Below are 19230 nucleotides of genomic sequence, written 5' to 3' on the forward strand. Positions count from 1 at the left end.
TAGTTCCATTTACCCACAAATTTGACTTCCCATTCAGCCAACCCCAGCCCCATAACCCCTGACCCTGGCTTCCCACTCAGTAAGTCCCATCACCCGTAGCCAGTCCCACCACTCCTAGCCCCATTACCCCCAACCCTGGCTTCCTGCCCAATCGGTAACCAGGACCCTTACCCCAAACCTTGATTTCCTACTAAATTAGCCCCTAGCCCCACCAACACCAGCCCCATTACCCCCAATCCTGGCTTCCCACCCAGACAGCCCTCAACTGCCCCCAAACTGAGCTACACTGGGTTCATGTAGGCCTCTGGTTGAATGGAGCTTGTTCCAGTCCAGACCCCAGCTTCCCAAACACTTCTGATGAAATTTGGAAGGAGCCTGGGCTTGGGTCACTGGAGACTTGGACTAGCACTGGCTCCCCAGGACCCCTGACCCAAATTCTTGCTACTGGAAGAAGGTGGACAGGCAGGAGATTTGGTACCGAGCTGGAAGGAGGCTAGGCGGAGGGGGAGGGTGGAAGCAAGAGCCAGAGGAGGGCAGGGGGTGGGAGTGTCTTGGGCAGGAGAATGAGAGGCCTCTAATCTGAGGAAATTCTTCCCATTGGATGATCCAGGCCCCCTGCCCAGAGAGACTCTAAGAGGAGGAGGGAGGAAGCACAATAGAGTGGAGAATTGCAAGAGAGGGGAGGAGGGGCAGGGAAAGGGGAAAGCTGTGGGATCGATCACCCTGGCCTCCTGGAAGTTTATTGTTTAGATTTTCTGTGCCTGGGACACAGCTGGGCTTTGGGCATCCCCAACCCACCCTGCCCCTGTGTCCATCCCGCCTGGTAGTGATGCCTTGGCCACAGAGGCAGGGCTGGGGGCCCAGGCGAGGACCCCTGCTGCACTTTTGTTTGAAAATACTAAAAAAACTCTCTCCTCCCCCTGCTCACTGCCTCTGCTCTCCCTCCCACAGACAGGCTGTGCCTTACTTCCATCCCAGGACTCCTGCTCTCTGTGAGTCAGTGAGTTAATCGTATTTATTGAGCACTTACTGCCTGCTAACCACTGTACTAAGTGCTTGGGAGAGTACAATACAACAATAAGCAGACACATTCCCTGCCCACAATGAGCTTACAGTCTAGAGGAAAATAGTATTTGTTAACCATTTGCTATGTGCCAGGCACTGTACTAAGTGCTGAGGGTAGACATAAGCTAATCAGGTTGAGCACAGCCTATGCCCTACGTGGGGCTCATAGGCTTAATCCCTATTTTATGAGTAAGTTAACTGAGGCCCAGAGAAGTCAAGTGACTTGTCCAGTGTTGTATATATGGACATCTCTATAATTCTTTAATTTATATTGATGCCTGTTTACTTATTTTGATGTCAGTGTGGCTCAGTGGAAAGAGCCCGGGCTTGGGAGTCAGAAGTCATGTGTTCAAATCCCGACTCTGCCACTTGTCAGCTGTGTGACTGTGAGCAAGTCACTTCACTTCTCTGTGCCTCAGTTATCTCATCTGTAAAATGGGGACGAAGACTGTGAGCCTCACGTGGGACAACCTGATTACCCTGTATCTACCCCAGAGCATAGAACAGTGCTCTGCACATAGTGAGTGCTTAACAAATACCAACATTATTATTATTATTATGTATGTCTCCCCCCATTCTAGACTGTACGCCCAGTGTGGGCAAGGATTGTCTCTCTTTATTGCTGAATTGTATTTTCCAAGTGCTTAGTTTAGTGCTCTGCACACACTATGCCCTCATATGATTGAATAAATACATCTTACAGCTGATAAGTGGCATAGCTGGAATGAGAACCCAGATCCTTTTGATTCCCAGGCCTGTGCTCTATTCACTAGCATGGAAGTTTGGGAGAAAAGATGTGCAGGTATAATGGTGAGGAAAGTGTGCAGGTGTTTGGGTAGAAAGCTGTGCAGTGCAGCTAAGAGTGAGGGAGGTAGGTGTCCAACCTGATTAAATTGTATCTACCCCAGCACTTAGAACAGTGCTTGGCACTTGAGTAAGTGCTGAACAAGTACCACTATGACTATTATTATTATGAGGTGGACAAGCATGGGGTTGGAGGAGGCAAGGGGTGTGAGGTGAATGGGGGTGAGGGGTGATGTTGGTCTGCGCATGAGGAGGGAACAGGGAAAGCCAAGTGAAGGGAATTCACATCATTCCATATGCCCTGTGAAAATGACTTTTCAGATGCAGATAATCTTGATGATGCAAATGAGAGCCTCTTTAAGAGGAGGGGTTACTAAGCATCCATTGGTCTTTGGTTGTTGACTGCTTCACCACAGCAATCGCCAGGCTATCTGCCTGTCGTTCTGCATCACCCCCAACCAGTGCAAAAAAAGGGGTGAGACATGGGGGAGAGACCCCAGGATTTCTCCCCCTCATCCACTGCATGTTCCAGCCTAGTGAGAAGTAATGTGACCTGGTGGAAAGAGCACAGGCCTGGGAGACAGAGGACCTGGGTTCTAATACTGGCTCCACCAATTACTCGTTGTGTACCCTCAAGCAAGTTACTTAACTTCTCTGGGCTTCCGTTCCCTCATCTGCAAAATGGGGATTCAGCACCTGTTCTCCCTCCTAACTTGACTATGAGCTCCATGTGGGACAGGGATTGTGTCCAACTTGATAAGCTTGTATGCACCCTAGTTCTTAGAAAAGTGCTTGACACATAGTAAGTGCTTAATAAATGTCATTATTATCCTCACCTCAAACTCTCTGCCTGTGCAGAGGGAGAAGAAGCTACTTGGTCCAGCAGCAAGGCATAATGAGAAGCAACATGACGTAGTGAATAGAGCATAGGCCTGGGAATCAGAAGACCATGGGTTCTAATCCCAGTGTCTCCACTTGTCTGTTGTGTGACCTTCTCTGGGCCTCAGTTACCTCATCTGTAAAATGGGGATTAAGACTGTGAGTCCCACATGGGACAGGGACTGTGTCCAACTCAATTTGCTTGTATCCACCCCAGCGTTTAGTACAGTGCCTGGCACATATTAAGCACTAACAGATGCCACTGTTATTATTTCATTCCCCACCCCCAAATTGCCAGGTGCCTGTCGGTTGCTGGAAGAGATGGGCGGAGGTAGAGGTGGATGGGGCTGGGTGGGTGCATGGGTGGAGAGGGGGCAGGGATCCTTTCCCTCCTTGATCTTCAGGGATGTGGGTAGGAGGTGGGAGAGTCAGGGCTTAGCGGCTGGGGTTAGGGGTCAAGGGGGAGGGGGAGGAGAGTACCAGAAGGGGTGTCTCCTCCTCATCCCCTGAGGGGACGGGGATGGGGCCGCACCCTGTCCACTGAGAACAGCCCGACAATCTGACGACGGTGGCCAGGGGAGAAGATGTAGGCTGGCAGCAGGGCCTGCTGAGATGCAGTCATGGGGGGAGAAGGCACAGCCCCATCCATCATGCCCCAGCCCCTGGCCCTGTGGCTGACATTGCCATTAAGGCCGCAGACTGGGGTGCTCAATCTCCTCTGAGCCCCCACCCCTAGGCCCCATCCCTTGTGCCGGTCAGTAGTCTCATCCCGTTCCCATTCCCTGGCCCCCGACCCCTTCCCCCTCCCTGTTTCCCTGCACCAATCCAGATTGAAACTGCCCGAGGAGTGAGGAGAGGGAGCTCTGATTGGGAATGGGAAGAGGAGCAGGAAGCAGTGAGAATCTCCATTCTTTCCAGATTCCCCTCTTTACCCTGGGTCATTTGGGGAAAAGGTCAGGAGGGAGATGAATCACTCTCACCGCCCCCCTTCATCTGGTGGGATCCTCACGGTATCTCAGGCCCCTACCCTAGTCCCTTGCCCAGGGAAGGGAGAACAGGTTAGAGTGTTCTCTGGGGACAGCAGTGAGGGAGAGAGAGGGATTGTCTCTCTTTATTGCTGTATTGTACTTTCCAAGAACTTAGTACAGTGCTCTGCACACTGTAAGCGCTCAATAAATACGATTGAACGAGTAAATGAATAAGAAGGGGAGCAAGAACTCTTTAGGGAAGGGAAGAAATGTTACCACTAAGATGAGGATGGTCCACCTGCCTGTCTGCCTAAGCCAGGATGTCCAACAGACCCTGGGGAAGGGGATCACCTGGTTAAATTTAAATGTATATATAATAACTATAATAGTGGTATTTGTTAAGTGCTTACTATGTGCCAAGCACTGTTCTAAGCACTGGGGTAGAAAAACGGTTATCAGGTTGTCCCATGTGGGGCTCACAGTCTTAATGCCCATTTTACAGATGAGGTAACTGAGTCACAGAGAAGTTAAGTGACTTGCCCAAAATCACCCAGTGACAAGTGGTGAAGCCAGGTTTAGAATCCATGACCTCTGACATCCATGACCTCTGACTCTTTCCACTAAGCCATGCTGCTTCCTAAGTGTGTGTGTATACATATATATATATATATATGTATATAGTTAATGGTATTTGTTAAGCTCTTACTTTGTACCAGGCACTGCATTAAGCACTGGGAGAGACACAAGGTAATCAGGTTGGACACACTCCCTGTCCCACATAGGCTTCACGGTCTTAATCCCCATTGTACCGATGAGATAACTGAAGCATAGAGAAGTTAAGTGACTGCTCCAGGTCACAGAGCAGACAAATGACCAAACCAAGATTAGAACCCACATCCTCTGACTCCCAGCCCTGGGCTTTTTCCACTAGGTCTTGCTGCTTCTTGATTTTCTCTGCTTCCCCCTCCACTGGATGGAAGGGGAGGGAGGGAAATATGGCAGGATCGTTCCCCTCTAGCCCTCGTGCCTTGCCCCTGCAGAAGCAAGAGAGGAGAGCCCCAGGAGACACTCTAGGCCCACACCCACCTCCCCCACTTTCCTGATTCCCCTGGGGAGAGGGGAAGGTGAGGTGAGGATGGGGTCCACTTGGTCCCACCCAGTTGGGTTTGGACGAGAGGGGAGGAAAGAGCCCCTGGGCTGGGTTGGTGAGGTTGGAGGAGGAGACGGCCCCAGAAGAGGGAGAGCTAGGCCAAGCCTCTGGGGTCCCGTTGCCTCAGAGCCCCCCCATCCTCCCCCATCCCCTCCCCCAGGTCCCGCGAGAGCGACATGATGGTGGAATCCGCCTCAGAGACAATCAGGTCCACTCCGTCCAGTCAGAACGGGGTCAGCAGCCTCTCCAGCCAGGCCGACGGTGGCGGGGGCGGCGGAGCGGCGGCTGGAGGAGGAGGAGGAGGAGGAGCGGGCAGGGATGGAGCTGCAAGCGGAGAGAGCAATGGCGAGATGAGTCCAGTGGAGCTCCTACACTTCCAGCAACAACAGGTAGGAGGCTGGAGCCTTGGCTCTGCTCCCAGACCTGCCCCTGGCCCTGGTGGGGGGTGGTTGGGGGCGGGGGGAAACTTGGGTCTCAACTCTCCTCCTCCCCAAGTGGACAGGAGTTGGAAGGATGTGGGGGAGGGGTGTCGATAGGCATCTGTCTCCCCCTCCCCTCCCACTCCTTCTCTCCCATATGCCCAGAAAATCTGACCTGGCTGAAGGGCAGTGCAAGTTGGAGTGGCCTCCCTCCTCCGCCCCTCCTCATTCCCCCCTTCCTTTAGCTCTTGTGTGGGGTTGGAATTGTCAGGAGGAAGGAAGTCAGACAGGTTCAGGTCTATCAATCAATTGTGTTTATTGAATGCTTACTGTGTGCAGAGCACTGTACTGAGCACTTGGAAGAGTACGATATAACAAAATAGTGGACACTTTCCCAACCCACAGAGAGTTTACAGTCTAGAGGGATGAGTCAGGCAGACCCAGCTGGGTGTGACCCTCTCATTCTCTGATTATTATTATCATGGTATTTGTTAAGTGCTTACTATGTGCCAAGCACTTTTCTAAGCACTGGGGTAGATACAAGATAATCGGGTTGTCCCATGTGGGGCTCACAGTCTTAATCCCCATTTTACAAATGAGGGAACTGAAGCACAGAGAAGTTAATTGGCTTGCCCAAAGTCACACAGTAGACAAATGGCAGAGCTGGGATTAGAACCCACGTTCTCTGACTCCCAAGCCCGGGCTCTTTCTGCCAACTCACCCACTCTGGCCCGGGGCCTATGGGGCAGAGCCTTTCTGACTGGGGTCTCCTAGGAGTGATGGGGCTGGGCGAGCCTGGAGGGGCATGAAGATTAACAGAGGAGGAGGAGCTGGGGGTCCCAGGAGTGGGGAGAGAAGTGCCGGGCTGGCTGGGCTTCCGGAACCTGTGAAACCAGGAGCCTTCTGGAAGAGGACAGACTATATCCCTCCATGACTCTTGAGCAGACAACAAATGGGAGGAGGCAGGGATTTGGAAGCTGTGTTCGCTCTGGCTTTGTGTCAGGGTTTGACTGGTCTCTGTGAGCTGGTAGTTTCGTGTGTACCTTCTTTGTGGGTATACCTCCCTGGGGTGTATCCGCTCCACCTGTGTGAGTGTGTCCTTTCTAGCTCTGTCACCTCTCTGAATGAATGTGGGTCCTCTCATCAGTTACATGTGTTGTTGTGTGAATCCTCTCCTAGAGTGTTTGTGTTTGTCGTCGCCATATGCCCGGGAGTGTGAATGTGTGTGTGTGGGTGGGAAGCTGTGCATGGGCCTGCTCTGTGTGGGTGTCTCTTCAACCTTTATGCATAAACTACTGGAGCCCATTTCCTCTCTCAGGCACAGACTATGTTGAGCAGGTGGACTGAGGCCCCTGTTGAGAGGGTTTCCTGAAGTTGAGCTGATGTGGTGGTAACAGGCCTCTCCCCTGCAGGGCAGTATGGTTCAGTGGGTCTGGCCCTGCCTCCTGGCCCTGATAGAGAAGGGAGAGTTGGGCTCAGTGGAAGAAATGGTCAGCCTGTCCCCCCAGCTTCCCTGACTTCCTTGCCCCCTCTCCCCTTTGCTCCTCTTCCAACTGCCCTCCACCTCCTACATGGCCCAGGAATTTTGGAAGCCTGAGCTTCCCCCGCCATTCTCCTCTCCTTCACTGAGAAGAAGACAGGCTCCCCAGGGACTGAACTGTTTGACAAGTTCAAGAACTGGCCAGTGGGCAGTCCTCCTGCCCCAGGATTCTTGGCTGCCTGCATGGGAGGCGATGGCTTTCCTTATTTGATTCTGTTTCTAAAACTGCAACATTCGTGACCCCCGTTCCCAGGGCCAAGTGCAAATGAAGAAATGGGCAGGGGACTGTGCAGCAACTAAGCCACCCAGAGACTTCCCTCCACTCCTCCTCCTCCCCCTATTCCTCCACCCCACCCAACCCCGGCAAGGAGTCAGTCCCCTTCCCGCCATCCCACCTGCGGAGAGTCAGAGCTTGTGGGTTCACTAGTACAGAAGAGGAAACTAGTGCCCAAAGTAGTTCTCAAAGATTGTGCCTAAAACAGTGGGTTTAGGGGTTGGGGATGAGAGTGGAGAAATTAAGATCCTCTCTCGTCCCCACAACCCATCCTCCAGGGTCGGGGTCTCAGGCCAGAGTGTAGCCAAGAAATGGAAGCCCAGGATCCCCGGGCCTGGCTCTGGCCCAGGAAATTGGGAAGGAGGAGTGCGGGGAGGGGTGAGTAGGGTCCTGCTTGAGTCCTTCAGCCCAAAGCAGACTCCCTCCAAGGTGACCTGTCAGTCTGCCTTTAAAGGACCTGCACTCCCCTTCTCTCACAGCCTCAGCCTCTGGGACCTTAGAAGACAATAAGACCCACCCCATTTTCCAGTTGTGGGGGTGGGGCAGAAGAGGGAGCACATGTCTTACTCCACTGGAATTGGCCTGCTGACCCCAGCAAGGGAGAATCTTCAAATCCCTTTGGCCTGAAGGGCTGTCAGTATGGGATTCTGGAAGTGAGAGTCCTGCAGAGGACTTTGTTTAGGGCTTTCAAGAAGAAGAGACAGTGTCCCCCAACCCCTCCCGCAGGGGAAATGTCCCAGATCTGCCCCAGATCTATCCATTTCCAAGAGTCCCTGCTGCCCAGGGTTGCCAGCCCAAGCCTCTCCTACCTGCTTACTGCCTCCCCCGAAGGGTCACAGCAGCCAGGAATGTGAAATTTGAAGGGAAAAGTAGCCCAACTGGAAAGTTGGTTTTAATTCGGTATTCAACTCAATGCCTTCTTGTGTGCGTGGCGGGGGGGGGGGGGGGGGGGGGGGGGGCGGTGTGCACACACACGTGCATGTCCTGCGCTTGCCTGGACCTGGCATCCTGAGAAATCCTTTTGCTGAGGACCAAGCATTCCCCTTTTTCTGTTTTCCAAACATGGCCACTCGGCTCAGATGGGCCTCAGAGGGCTAGCAAAGCCAAGAAGTTATTACGCTTGCTTCTCTCTCACTTCTAGGGGAATCCTCCCCTCCCCCAATAGTCCCCTTACTCCAAAGCAGTGGGAAAAAGAGGACAGGAAGTAGTGTCTTCAGGAACCTCTCTAGATTCTCCCAAAGGTAGCCCCCTCTCCCCACAGCCTCGCTTTAGCCTCCTCGGGTTAAGCTGGGGCCCTCCAAGTCCCACTGGTATTCCTGGAGTCCTTTGGAGGCTGTTCTGTTCCAAGATCTTCCCTCAAGAGAACGTGGCTGGAGCACAGGGTTGGAAGAGGCTTCTCGGGATCAGATCCACAGGGGCCAGGGCGGAACCAAGACTGTGTCCAAGATGGAGTGATTAAGGTGTGGGATGAGCAAGCAGAGTAAGTGGGACGCCCCCAAGGGCAGCATCCCAGTTCAGAGGGCAGGTGGAAGGCTAGAAGTTCAGGAACCCGGGGGGGGGGAGGGCGGGGTGTGGCTCTCGCACCAGGCATTTGGGGTGCAGCAAGGAGTGGCTGGTGATCCTGAGTGAACCCCTCGGCTTGGACAACCAGCTCCTGCTCCTTGGGAGCTCTTTCTACTCTGGTCCTGCTCTGGATTTGACGGTTGTTCTGGGTCTCTCCATGACTCCCTCTGCCCATCTGTCTCTTTCGGGGGCAGGGAGGGGTGGGGGGGGGGTGGCAGGGGGAGTGTGTGTGTGTGTGTGTGTGTGTGTGTGTGTGTGTGTGTGGAGGCAGGCTGAGGGTGCATTCTCTGAGTAAACAAGCCCTTAAACGTGAGCCCTGCTGGGGAGTAATGAGGTGACAGAAAGAGAGAGAGATAAACAGGGGAGTCAGAAGTCAGGCAGGGTGACAGGAGTTTAGACTGAAACAAACAGCACTCGGGAGGGAGCTCACGTCACTTTGAAACAAGACGGAGTGTCTGTTTCCATGCAACGGGCAAGCCGGGGGAGCTTGTTTAAACAGAGATGAAGGGAGCTGGTCGGCTGGGTGACCTGGGACAGGCCCGGGCGGGGGTGGGGAAGAAGTTACCTTTAGTCCTTCATACTATGGAGAGAACTGGACTCCTCCCCAACCTGGGCACGTAGGGGAACCCCCTCTAGGTCCCTACCACCCCCAGGTAGGCCCTGAAATTTCCAGGCCAAGACAGGGCACACGGCAACTGCCCACATTGAAGGGCAGTTGGCTCTCTGCACCGGCCAAGGGGGTGTGGGTCAGTTTGGAGGGGGAGGTCTTGGTGGCCAGATACTGAAATGGTTGGACTCCCCCATCTGCCTGGTCTCCCCAGTCTGCCCACCAGTGGCATTGCCTGGAACCGGGCCCCTGCCTCAGCGGCTCCAGCTTTGAGGGTCAGCTCTGCCCAGCCCGGCCCCCGGCGTGGGGAGCCGGATAGCCGTCGGATTCCTCCTGGTGGGACGGGAACCCCAGCTGGGAGTGGGTCTGGGCCGAGGGGCCATGAGCTGGGGGGGCTGGGAGGTTGCAGGCCTCTTCCTCCCCCCTCCCCCCATGAGCAGGCGGGGCTGGCAGTCTGACTGAAAGGCCCAGGGCCTCAATAGCTCCCCTGCCCATTGTCCCGGGGTTGGGGGGGTGAAAGGGCAGACGGGGTCATGGGAGGGTTGCCTAGCGTCTGGGAACTCCCACCGTGGTCGTCGTGGCAACGGCTCCAGCCGGCCCTCCTGCTCGCTCACATCCTGTGACGAGATTCAAAGGCCCGAGACTGTGCACATTAATGAGCTTTAACTCCCAGCAGAACAGCTTGAGGGTTGGGGGGGAAGAGGGGGCAAGGGGTGAGAGAAGTGGAGAGGGGGGGCTCTTCCTTCCCTTCCTCTCTGCCTGTTCCCAGCTCCCTTGGACTGCCTGCCTGGGGGAGGGGAAGGGGCAGTGGCTCCGAGCAGTCAGCAAGGACACAAGAGTGACCAATCTCTCTGGGACACCAGGAGGGTCAGCAGGAACTGGTCTCCCCATCTCTCTCCACAGCCTCCCCAACTATTCCATACACCCAACCCCAGGCCCCTCTCTATCTCTGCCATCTTTCCCTTCTGTGGAATTTCCCACACACTTAGCACAGTGCATTGCACCCAGTAGGTGCTCAGTAAATATGAGGACCACTACCACACTCCCTCTGCACCCTTCCTGTCACCTCCACCAGGTTGCCAGGGAGCTTGAGGGGTCTCTAGGGGTCCTCAGATAAAGATGGAGTGATCTGGTCTGGAGTTGATCTTCCCCACTCATAGTGGAGTTAGGAGCTGGACTGGGTTTTTCAGACCCAACCTGGTCACCAATCAACCAGTGGTATTTATTGAGTGCTTACTGTACAGAACACTATACTGAGCACTTGGGAGAATACAAAATAACAGAGTTGGTAGACTTTCTCTGCCCACAAGGAACTTTCAGTGTAGAAGGGGAGAGCACTGCATAGAGGACCCCTGAGGCCCCTGGAGCTAACTTGGGGTTAACTGGATGCAACTTACAGTCTTGGGAAGGGACACCTAACACTAACTCCCTTGCCACTAAAGTCTGAGCACTGGCCCAGCCTCCCCAGCTCCACGAGGGGTGACAGGCTCTAGAACCCAGGGAGAGGTGTTGGGGGTGGAGCAGGGTAAGGTTTGGGAACCCAGCCTGGCTAGTAACTCAGTGAGACTGCAAGGTGGCCTTGAAGGATTGAAAAGCCACTAGACTTAGCTGAGAAAGGGGCACAGAGGCTGAGGCCTCCCCCTGCATGGGTCATACTCTCAAGCCGGCGAGTAGGCCCTCTGCCCCACTAGACTGTAAGCTCGTTGTGGGAAGGGAATGTATCTACCAACTCTGTTATTTTGTAAACACTTGAATTCCATTGTTGTTATTATTGTTATTATTATCATTATTATTATTTTAGAAACTTGCCTGTAAATCTGCTGCATCTTTCCCAAGCCAGGGGTCCTCACCCTGCAGTGACCCACTTTCTACAAATGTTTCCTGTTTGAACCTGGTTGGTTGGGCAGAGGTGGTTGGGCTGCAGGGCGTCAGGGCTACCAAGTTGGTATGACACTTCAAGCCCCCAAAGGGGTATCCAACCAAGAGTGGATTTGGGGCCCAAGCCTGACCAACCTTGGCTTCTTTCTTGCTTCTCCCAAGTTTCCCAACTGTATTCGATTCCAAGTAGAAAAGCACTCCAGCTGTTTTTATTGTGGATGGGAATGCCACCCTCTGCAAAGCCAAGAAGTTGGTAGGCACATTCCCTCCCCACAACAAGCTTACAGTCTTGAGGGGGAAATACACATTAATATCAATAATTTACTGATATGTACATAGGTGCTATGAGGCTGAGGCTGGGGCAAATGCTTGGAACATAGTAAGCGTTTAACAAATACTACTGTCATTATTATTAGTAGTAGTAGATAAGGATCTAGCAGTGCCTGCTGCTGCAGGGGATACCCAGCAATATTCCACTTCACAGCTCTCACTCCAATCAGGTGCCCCACAAAACATGGGCTGGAGAGTGTGGCTGACTTGGTGTCAACCATCACCACTATTGGAAAAGTAATAATAATTGTGGTATTTAATAAGAACTTACTAGGTGCCAAGCAGTGTACTAAGTGCTGGGATAGATACAAAATAATCCAGTCAGACACGATCCCTGTCCCACCTGGGGCTTGCAGTCCAAGTAGGAGCAGTCCAAGTAGGAGGGAGAATAGAATCCCCATTTTACAGAGGAGGAAACTGAGGCACAGAGAAGGTAAGTGACTAGAACATGGTCATCCAGCAGGCAACTGGTAATGTCAGGACTGGTTCCCAGATCATCTGTCTCCCAGGCCTATGCTCTTTCCACTAGGTCAAACTGCTCTCTCTAACTCAGGCATATGTAAAGGAAGAGGACAGTGGGTTGTCGTCAATTTATTCATATTCATACGTTTTAGTCAATCGTATTTATTGAGTGCTTACTGTGTGCAAAGCCCTGTAACAAGTGTTTGGGAGAGTACCCAACCTTTTTTCCCTACCCAAAGGATCCATGCCAATATTCACTGGCTGATGAGATGGTAGGGATGTTTGGAGAAACCCAGGGTGGTTAAGCAGCCCTATTTAGGCAGCTCACCCCAAATGAGAAAGGGACTAGAAAAGGCACCCTAAAAACTCCTGTCTCATCTGACTCACACCCGAGTCACCAGAAGATCCTTTTTTTAAAAAAAGGTGCTTACGCGCTTACTCTGTATCAAACACTGTTCTGAGTGTCTGGATGGATACAAGGCTATCAGGTCAGACACAGTCCCTGACCCACATAGGGTTCACAGTCTCCATTGGAGGGAGAGATCCTGACTAGTGATCCTAAATTTTGCTATGCAGGAACAAATAGAAAAGTAATGATTACAGAGAAACTTGCTGAGTGCTGTGGAAGAGAGCAGTCTGCAGTAAGACTGCCTCAGCTGCACGGGTAGTTGAGATCTCCCTTCCAAAGTTGGAAGCGTCACCTTGGAAAACAGGTGAATCAGAGCAGAGATGGATTCAGGCAGGATCCCGAGGAGATCTTCATCTTAATAACAATTGTAATAATAATAATAATTGTGGTATTTGTGAAGAGCTTACTATGTGCCAGACATAGTACTAAGCAGTGGGCTGAATACAGGCAAATCAGGTTGGACACAGTCCCTGTCTCACTTAGCGTTCACAGTCTCACGCTCCATTTTACAGATGAGATAACTGAGGCTCAGAGTAGTAAAGTGACTTACTCAAGGTGACACAGCAGACAAGCGGCAGAGCCAGAATTAGACCCAGGACCCTGTGACTTCCAGGCCCATGCTCTATCCACTAGGCCATGCTGCTTCTTTAAAGTGGAGTCAGACAGAGAAGGATGAGATTTTTAGCAGTCCAGCCAAATAATTATAATAATTATGATACTTTAAGCACTTTTATTTTCAAAGCTCTTTCACAACAATGATCTCATTTTTATGTTCACAATGTCCATGTGAGGTAGGGAGAGGGAGGTTTCATTATCCATGTTTTATAGGAAACTGAGGTTCAGAAAGATGAGAAGCAGAGTGGCTAAGTAGAAAGAGCCTGGACCTGGGAATTAGAGGGCCTGGGTTCTAATTGTTGCTCCACCATATGATTGCTGGGTGGTCCCATGGGAAAATCAATTAACTTCTCTTCTCCTCTAGACTATAAACTCGTTATGGGCAGGGAATGTGTCTCTTTATTGTTCTACTGTACTCTCCCAGGCACTTAGTACAGTAAGTGTTCAATAAATATGATTGACTGACTGATTCTCTGGGCTGCAGTTTCCTCATCCATAAAATGGGTATTCAATACTTGTTCTTAGTACAGTGCTAAGCACTTAGTACAGTGCTCTGCACACAGTAACTCCTCAATAAATAAAAGAGATTGATTCTCCCTCCTATTTAGACTGTGAACCCCATATTGGATTATTTTTGATCTGCCCCAGTGCTTAGTGAGGTGCTTGGCACCTAGTAAGTGCTTAACAAACATTACAATTATTGTTGTTGTTGGAGTTGAGACAGCATGCCAGAGACAGAACTAGGACAAAAACTCAGCTCCCTGGCTCCTCCCTGGCTCCCAGACCTGTGCTTTTCCTCCTAAAGAGCTGCCCTGAGTGGCACAAAGAAAACCAGATTCTGCAGAAATCACTTCAGCTAGCAGAAGCCCCCAGACCACCCCACATAAAGGCTGGAGGTTGGGGGGTGGGGAGGGACACTGTTGCTTGGTAGGGAACCACCCTCAGGGGCTGGTCTCAGTTGAAAGGCAGGATGACAGATTGGAAATAACATGGGATTGGGAGTCAGAAGACCCAAGTTTTAGTCCTGGCTCCGCCATTCGTCATTTGTCAAAGCCTTATTGAAGGCACAATCCCTCCAAGAGGCCTTCACTGACTAAGCCCTCCTTTCCTCTTCTCCCTCTCCCTTCTGTATTGCCCTGATTTACTCCTTTTATTCAACCCTCCCTCAATTCCACAAGATTTATGTAAATATCCATCATTTATTATTTATTTATATTAATATCTGTCTCCCCTTCTAGGCTGTGAGCTAGTTGTGGGCAGGGAATGTGTCTACCAACTCTGTTGTACTCTCCCAAGTGCTTAGTATAATGCTCTGCACATGGTAAGCACTCAGTAAATGTAACTGATTGCTCTGTGATCTTGATCAAGTCACTTCTGTGCCTCAGTTTCCTCATCTCTACAAGGGGGAAGCCCCCTTTGGGACAGGGGTTGTGTCCAATCTGGTCATCATGTCTACTACAGCACCTTGGCACAAAAGAAGCTTTAGGAGCATGATTATTATTATCCAGATTCTCTATCAGTTTCAATTCACTGCCTCAGCTGGGGCCTTGTAGACCCACCCCGGCCCTAACAATGGTGAATGTGGAGGTTTTGGGGTTCGGGACCACCCAGCCAACTGTCCACCTCAGGATTCTTTGCCTTTCCCTCAGAACCCCACTAAGACTGGAAGAAGAACCAGCTTCTGCCTTGGAGATGACCAGGCCCAAGAGTCCCAGTGAAGCAGTGGAAACAGTGGGGGAAGGCACAGCCCCCGTGCCAGGAAGTTTGAATTATTAATATTAATAATAATAATAATAATGGTTTTTGTTAAGCATTTACTAGATGCCAAGCACTGTCCTAAGTGCTGGGTAAATACTAGATAATCAAGTCCCACTGGAGGCTCACAAAGTAGGAAGAAGAACAGGTATAAAGTCCCCATTTTGCAGATGAGGGAACTGAGGCACAGATAAGTGATTTGCCCAAGATCACACTGCAAGCAAGCAGCAGAGCTGGGATTATGACCCAGGTCCCAGGCCCTTGCTCTTTCCACTGGGCTTCCATCTGCATGGCGATTAGACAATCGATTAGACCGTAAGCCCGTCAAATGGCAGGGACTGTCTCTATCTGTTGCCCACTTTTTCATTCCAAGAGCTTAGTACAGTGCTCTGCACATAGTAAGCGCTCAATAAATACTATTGAATGAATGAATGAATGGCACCCAGGATCTCAGACTGGACAAAAAAAATTGGGGATCGAGGAAAGAGAGAAGCCTCCCCACACCCTTGTCTCCTGAAAGACAACAGTCTTCCATATGAGAAGAAGTGACTGGTTTATGCTTGACTGAGCCTAGAAAATTATTCAATCTTAACTCTGCTGTAGTATCCAGAGGGTGCTCTACCAAGTGCATTGTGCTCTCCTAAGCACTTAGTATGATGCTATTCACTTCTCTGTGCCTCAGTTACCTCATCCATAAAATGAAGATTGAGACAGTGAACTCCATGTGGGACAGGGACTGTGTCCAACCCAATTTGCTTGAATCCACCCCAGTGCTTAGTACAGGGCCTGGCACATAGTAAGTGCTTAAATACCATTATTATTATTATTATAGTAAGAGCTCAATTAATATGATTGGTTGATTAATGGATTGGTGAGGACAATGTTGATCCTCTAGCCCTTGCTGTGATCTCTGGCCAGCCTCAAGGATGCAGCCTTAGCCCTTTTGGGCCACTCGAAACCCCTCAGAGCCCCAGATTGAGGGGCGGCTTGCCTGGCTACCAGTGACACTCCTCCCTCTGCGTTTTCCCTGGGCACAGGCTCCTGGCAACAGCACCAGCTTTCCAAACTCATTGGAACAATAATAACAATAATAATAATAATGGTACTTGCTAAGTGTTTACTATGTGCCAGGCACTATACTAAACTCTGGGGTGGATACAAGCAAATTTGGTTGGACACAGTCCCTATTCCATGTGGGGCTCACAATCTCAAACTCCATTTTCCACAGGAGGTACCTGAGGCATAGAGATATGAAGTGACTTGCCCAAGGTCACACAGCAGACAAGTGATGGAGCCAGGATTAGAACCCATAATCTGTCTCCCAGACCCATGCTCTAACCACTTTGCCATCCTGCTTCTCATAATTATGTTGAAAGTATGTATTAAGACCTTATTACATGCCAAGCACTGTGCTACGTCTCAGGACAGATACCAGATAATCAGACTGGACATAGTCCTAGAGCCACATGGCGCTCACACTCTAAGAGGGAAGGAGAATAGTACTTTAGCCCCATTTTGCAGCTGAGAAAACTGAAGCACAGAAAGGCTAAGGGCAGAGCCCAGACTACAACCGAAAGAACACAGAAAGAGCATAGACTTGGGAGTCAGATGACCTGGGTTCTAGTCCCAGCTCTGCCATTTGTCGGCTGTGTGACCTTGGGCAAGTCACTTAAGCATGTCAAATGGATAGAGCATGTGCCTAGGAGTAAGAAGGTCATGGGTGCTAATCTCAGCTCTGCCACTTGTCTGGAGTGTGACCTTGGGCAAGTCACTTCACTTCTCTGTGCCTCAGTTACCTCATCTGAAAAATGGGAATTGAGCCTGTGAGCTCCACAGGAGACAAGGGCTGTGTCCAACCCGATTTGCTTGTATCCACCCCAGCGTTTGGTACAGTGTTTAACAAATGCCATAAATATTATTAATTATTATTATTACTTAACTTCTCTGTGTCTCAGCTATGTGTCTCACTTATCTGTAAAATGGGGATTAAAGACTGTGAGCCCCATGTAGGACATGGAATGTGTCCAGCCTGATTATCTTGTATCTGCCTCTGCACTTAGTGCACAGTAACTACTTAACAAATAAATACTATTGGGGGAAAAAAAAATCAGGTGCTGGGGTGTGGCCGCCCTTTGGGGAGAGAAGAAGCAGGGAAAGGGGCCTGGGGTGAGATTGTGAGGCGTGGGGTTCTATTCCTGTAAATCTCATAATTCTGAGCTTCAGAGAACAAAATCAGCAGAGAGAGAGTGAGTTAACGATCCCCACCTCCCCCCTCAGAGATTAGACTAGGAGAGCCTCCAGGTTTTCCCCTCCTCTCACTGTCCCTGACTTTCTCCAGGTCCCCAAGATCCTCTGCTATTTTCTTGCCCTCTCCACCCTCGCTGAGAGAAAATGAGCACTAGGCCTCGTCCAAGCTCCTCTGCCTCTTGTGATCCCCACCCCCCCTAATCCCGCTCCCTTCTGATACCTGGGGAGCCATGTCCCCCTCCCCCACCTCTACTTCTCAGGTAGACAAAGAGGTCATTGTTTGGCCAATGAACCTGGAGCAGGAGACTGACTGAGAAGGGGGATGGAAAGAGGGAGGCAGAAAGGGGGCCCAAGGGGTGGTGGGGGGGGGAAGGGAGGGAGAAGAATGGGGCCCAGAAACTGAGAGAAAGCTTCTTTTTCCCTACAGATCTTATCCTGGTTCATCCCTCTCTTCAGCCCCTTCCCCGTCCCTGGGGCTCTTGACTTTCCCAGTTCAGAAGTGAATCCGGAATCTGAGCAAGCCTCCTCTTCTCCCTGTCTCCAGGAAACTTTCTCAGGAATGGGGCTCAGAGGGAGTGGGCATAGCTGGGCCTCTAGTGAGGAGGAGTCCGCCTGGCCCAGGCAGCTGTATCTCACGACTGGGAGGGGTAGAAGGGAGAGAGCTGCGCCCCAGGCCCCACCACTTCCCTCCCCCCAGGCTACAGCCCCTCGGTCTCTACCACTGCCAGCCATTAGCCATTTTGAAGGGTGGAGGGGAGGGTGAAACGAGATGAGGGGCCAGGAGAGAGTCAGAACCTCCTGGGCACATGAAGCCCCTGGTCTGGGTTGTGTGGGTTTGGCTGGTGAGAGGGGGGCATCTGGGAGCCTCCTGCGATCTCTCTGTACTGCAGCTTTGCCATGGTCTGGGCATGATGGCCAGTCAGTGTGCCTTCTGACCCAGCAGTGGCCCTAATGTCCACTCCACTCCACTCCAGTTAGCTGAGCCAAACTCCCAGATCAGCGTCTCCAAACAGGGATGAAAAGACCCTGATCGAGGTGCTGGCCTGTTGACTACTGACAATTTGATCTACTCCACCCCTGGCCTCCTCTACCATCCCTACCTCCTTATGCCCCACACTCAAAATGAAGAATTGGCTCCTATGATTGTGGTCAGGAAGTCTATACGTGTGTGCCAGTTGTGGAGGGATATCCATGAGCAAGGCCACATACCTTACAGCCTCTGCTTGAGAGATTTCCCCACACAAGCTACAGGGCTGGAAGACAGTTTGGGGTGGAAACATCACTCTCATGTATACACACATGTGCATGGATGCACATCCATGCACATGGCCATTTTGAGGAGAATTATATTGTTATATTGTATTCTCCCAAGTGCATAGTACAGGGCTCTGCACATAGTAATCCAGTCAGGCAGTTCTATTTATTGGGTACTTACTGTGTGCAGAGGACTGTACTAAGCACTTTGGAGACTACAAAACAGGAGTAAACAGACACATTCCGTGTCCACAATGAGCTTACAGTCAAGAGGGGAAGACAGCCATTAATATAAATAAGTAAATTAAGCACTCCATAAATATGATTGCCTAAGAAACACCCCATCATAGGAGGGGTGAAGTCACCCACTACTACTGCAGGAGTGTCTAGGAAGGGGAGTCTGCTGTCTCCTGAACCAATCAATCAATAGTATTTATTAAGTGCTTGCTGTATGCAGAGCACTAAGTATTAAATGTGAGCCCTATGCAGGATAAGGATTGTGTCCATCCCATTTTGCTTGTATCCATCCATAGTAAGTGCTTATCAGATATAATAATAATAATAAGTGCTTGGGAGAGTATAATAGAATTAATAATAATAATTATGGTATTTATTAAGTTCTTACTATGTCTCAAACACTGTTCTAAGGGCTGGGGTAATAATAATCACAATAATGATGGCATTTGTTAAGTGCTTACTATGTGCCAAGCACTGTTCTAAGCACTGGGGGGGATACAGGATAGTCAGGTTGTCCCATGTGGGGTTCACAGTCTTAATCCCCATTTTACAGATAAGGTAACTGAGGCACAGAGAAGTGAAATGATTTGCCCAAAGTCACACAGCTGACAAGTGGTGGAGCCGGGATTAGAGAAGCAGCGTAGTTCAGTGGGAAAAGCCCAGGCTTGGGAGTCAGAGGTCATGGGTTCTAATCCCAACTCTGCCGCTTGCCAGCCATGTTACTTTGGGCAAGTCACGTAACTTCTCTGTGACTCAGTTACCTCATCTGTAAAA

At 50.9% G+C, this 19230-nt stretch overlaps 1 protein-coding gene across 3 annotated transcripts in view; it reads left to right on the top strand.

The window, feature by feature from the left end:
- Positions 1 to 19230, top strand: part of FOXP4 (forkhead box P4) — a 70846-nt gene that overhangs the window by 18272 nt on the left and 33344 nt on the right. For all 3 annotated transcript variants that reach the window (XM_029069176.2, XM_029069177.2, XM_029069178.2), the window contains exon 2: positions 5027 to 5255. In XM_029069176.2, the coding sequence (XP_028925009.1) occupies positions 5043 to 5255 (213 nt within the window). In that variant the 5' untranslated portion in view covers positions 5027 to 5042. The remainder of the gene's footprint in view (positions 1 to 5026; positions 5256 to 19230) is intronic.

The sequence above is a fragment of the Ornithorhynchus anatinus genome, chromosome 7 (assembly GCF_004115215.2).
Source record: "Ornithorhynchus anatinus isolate Pmale09 chromosome 7, mOrnAna1.pri.v4, whole genome shotgun sequence".
NCBI lineage: Eukaryota > Metazoa > Chordata > Mammalia > Monotremata > Ornithorhynchidae > Ornithorhynchus > Ornithorhynchus anatinus.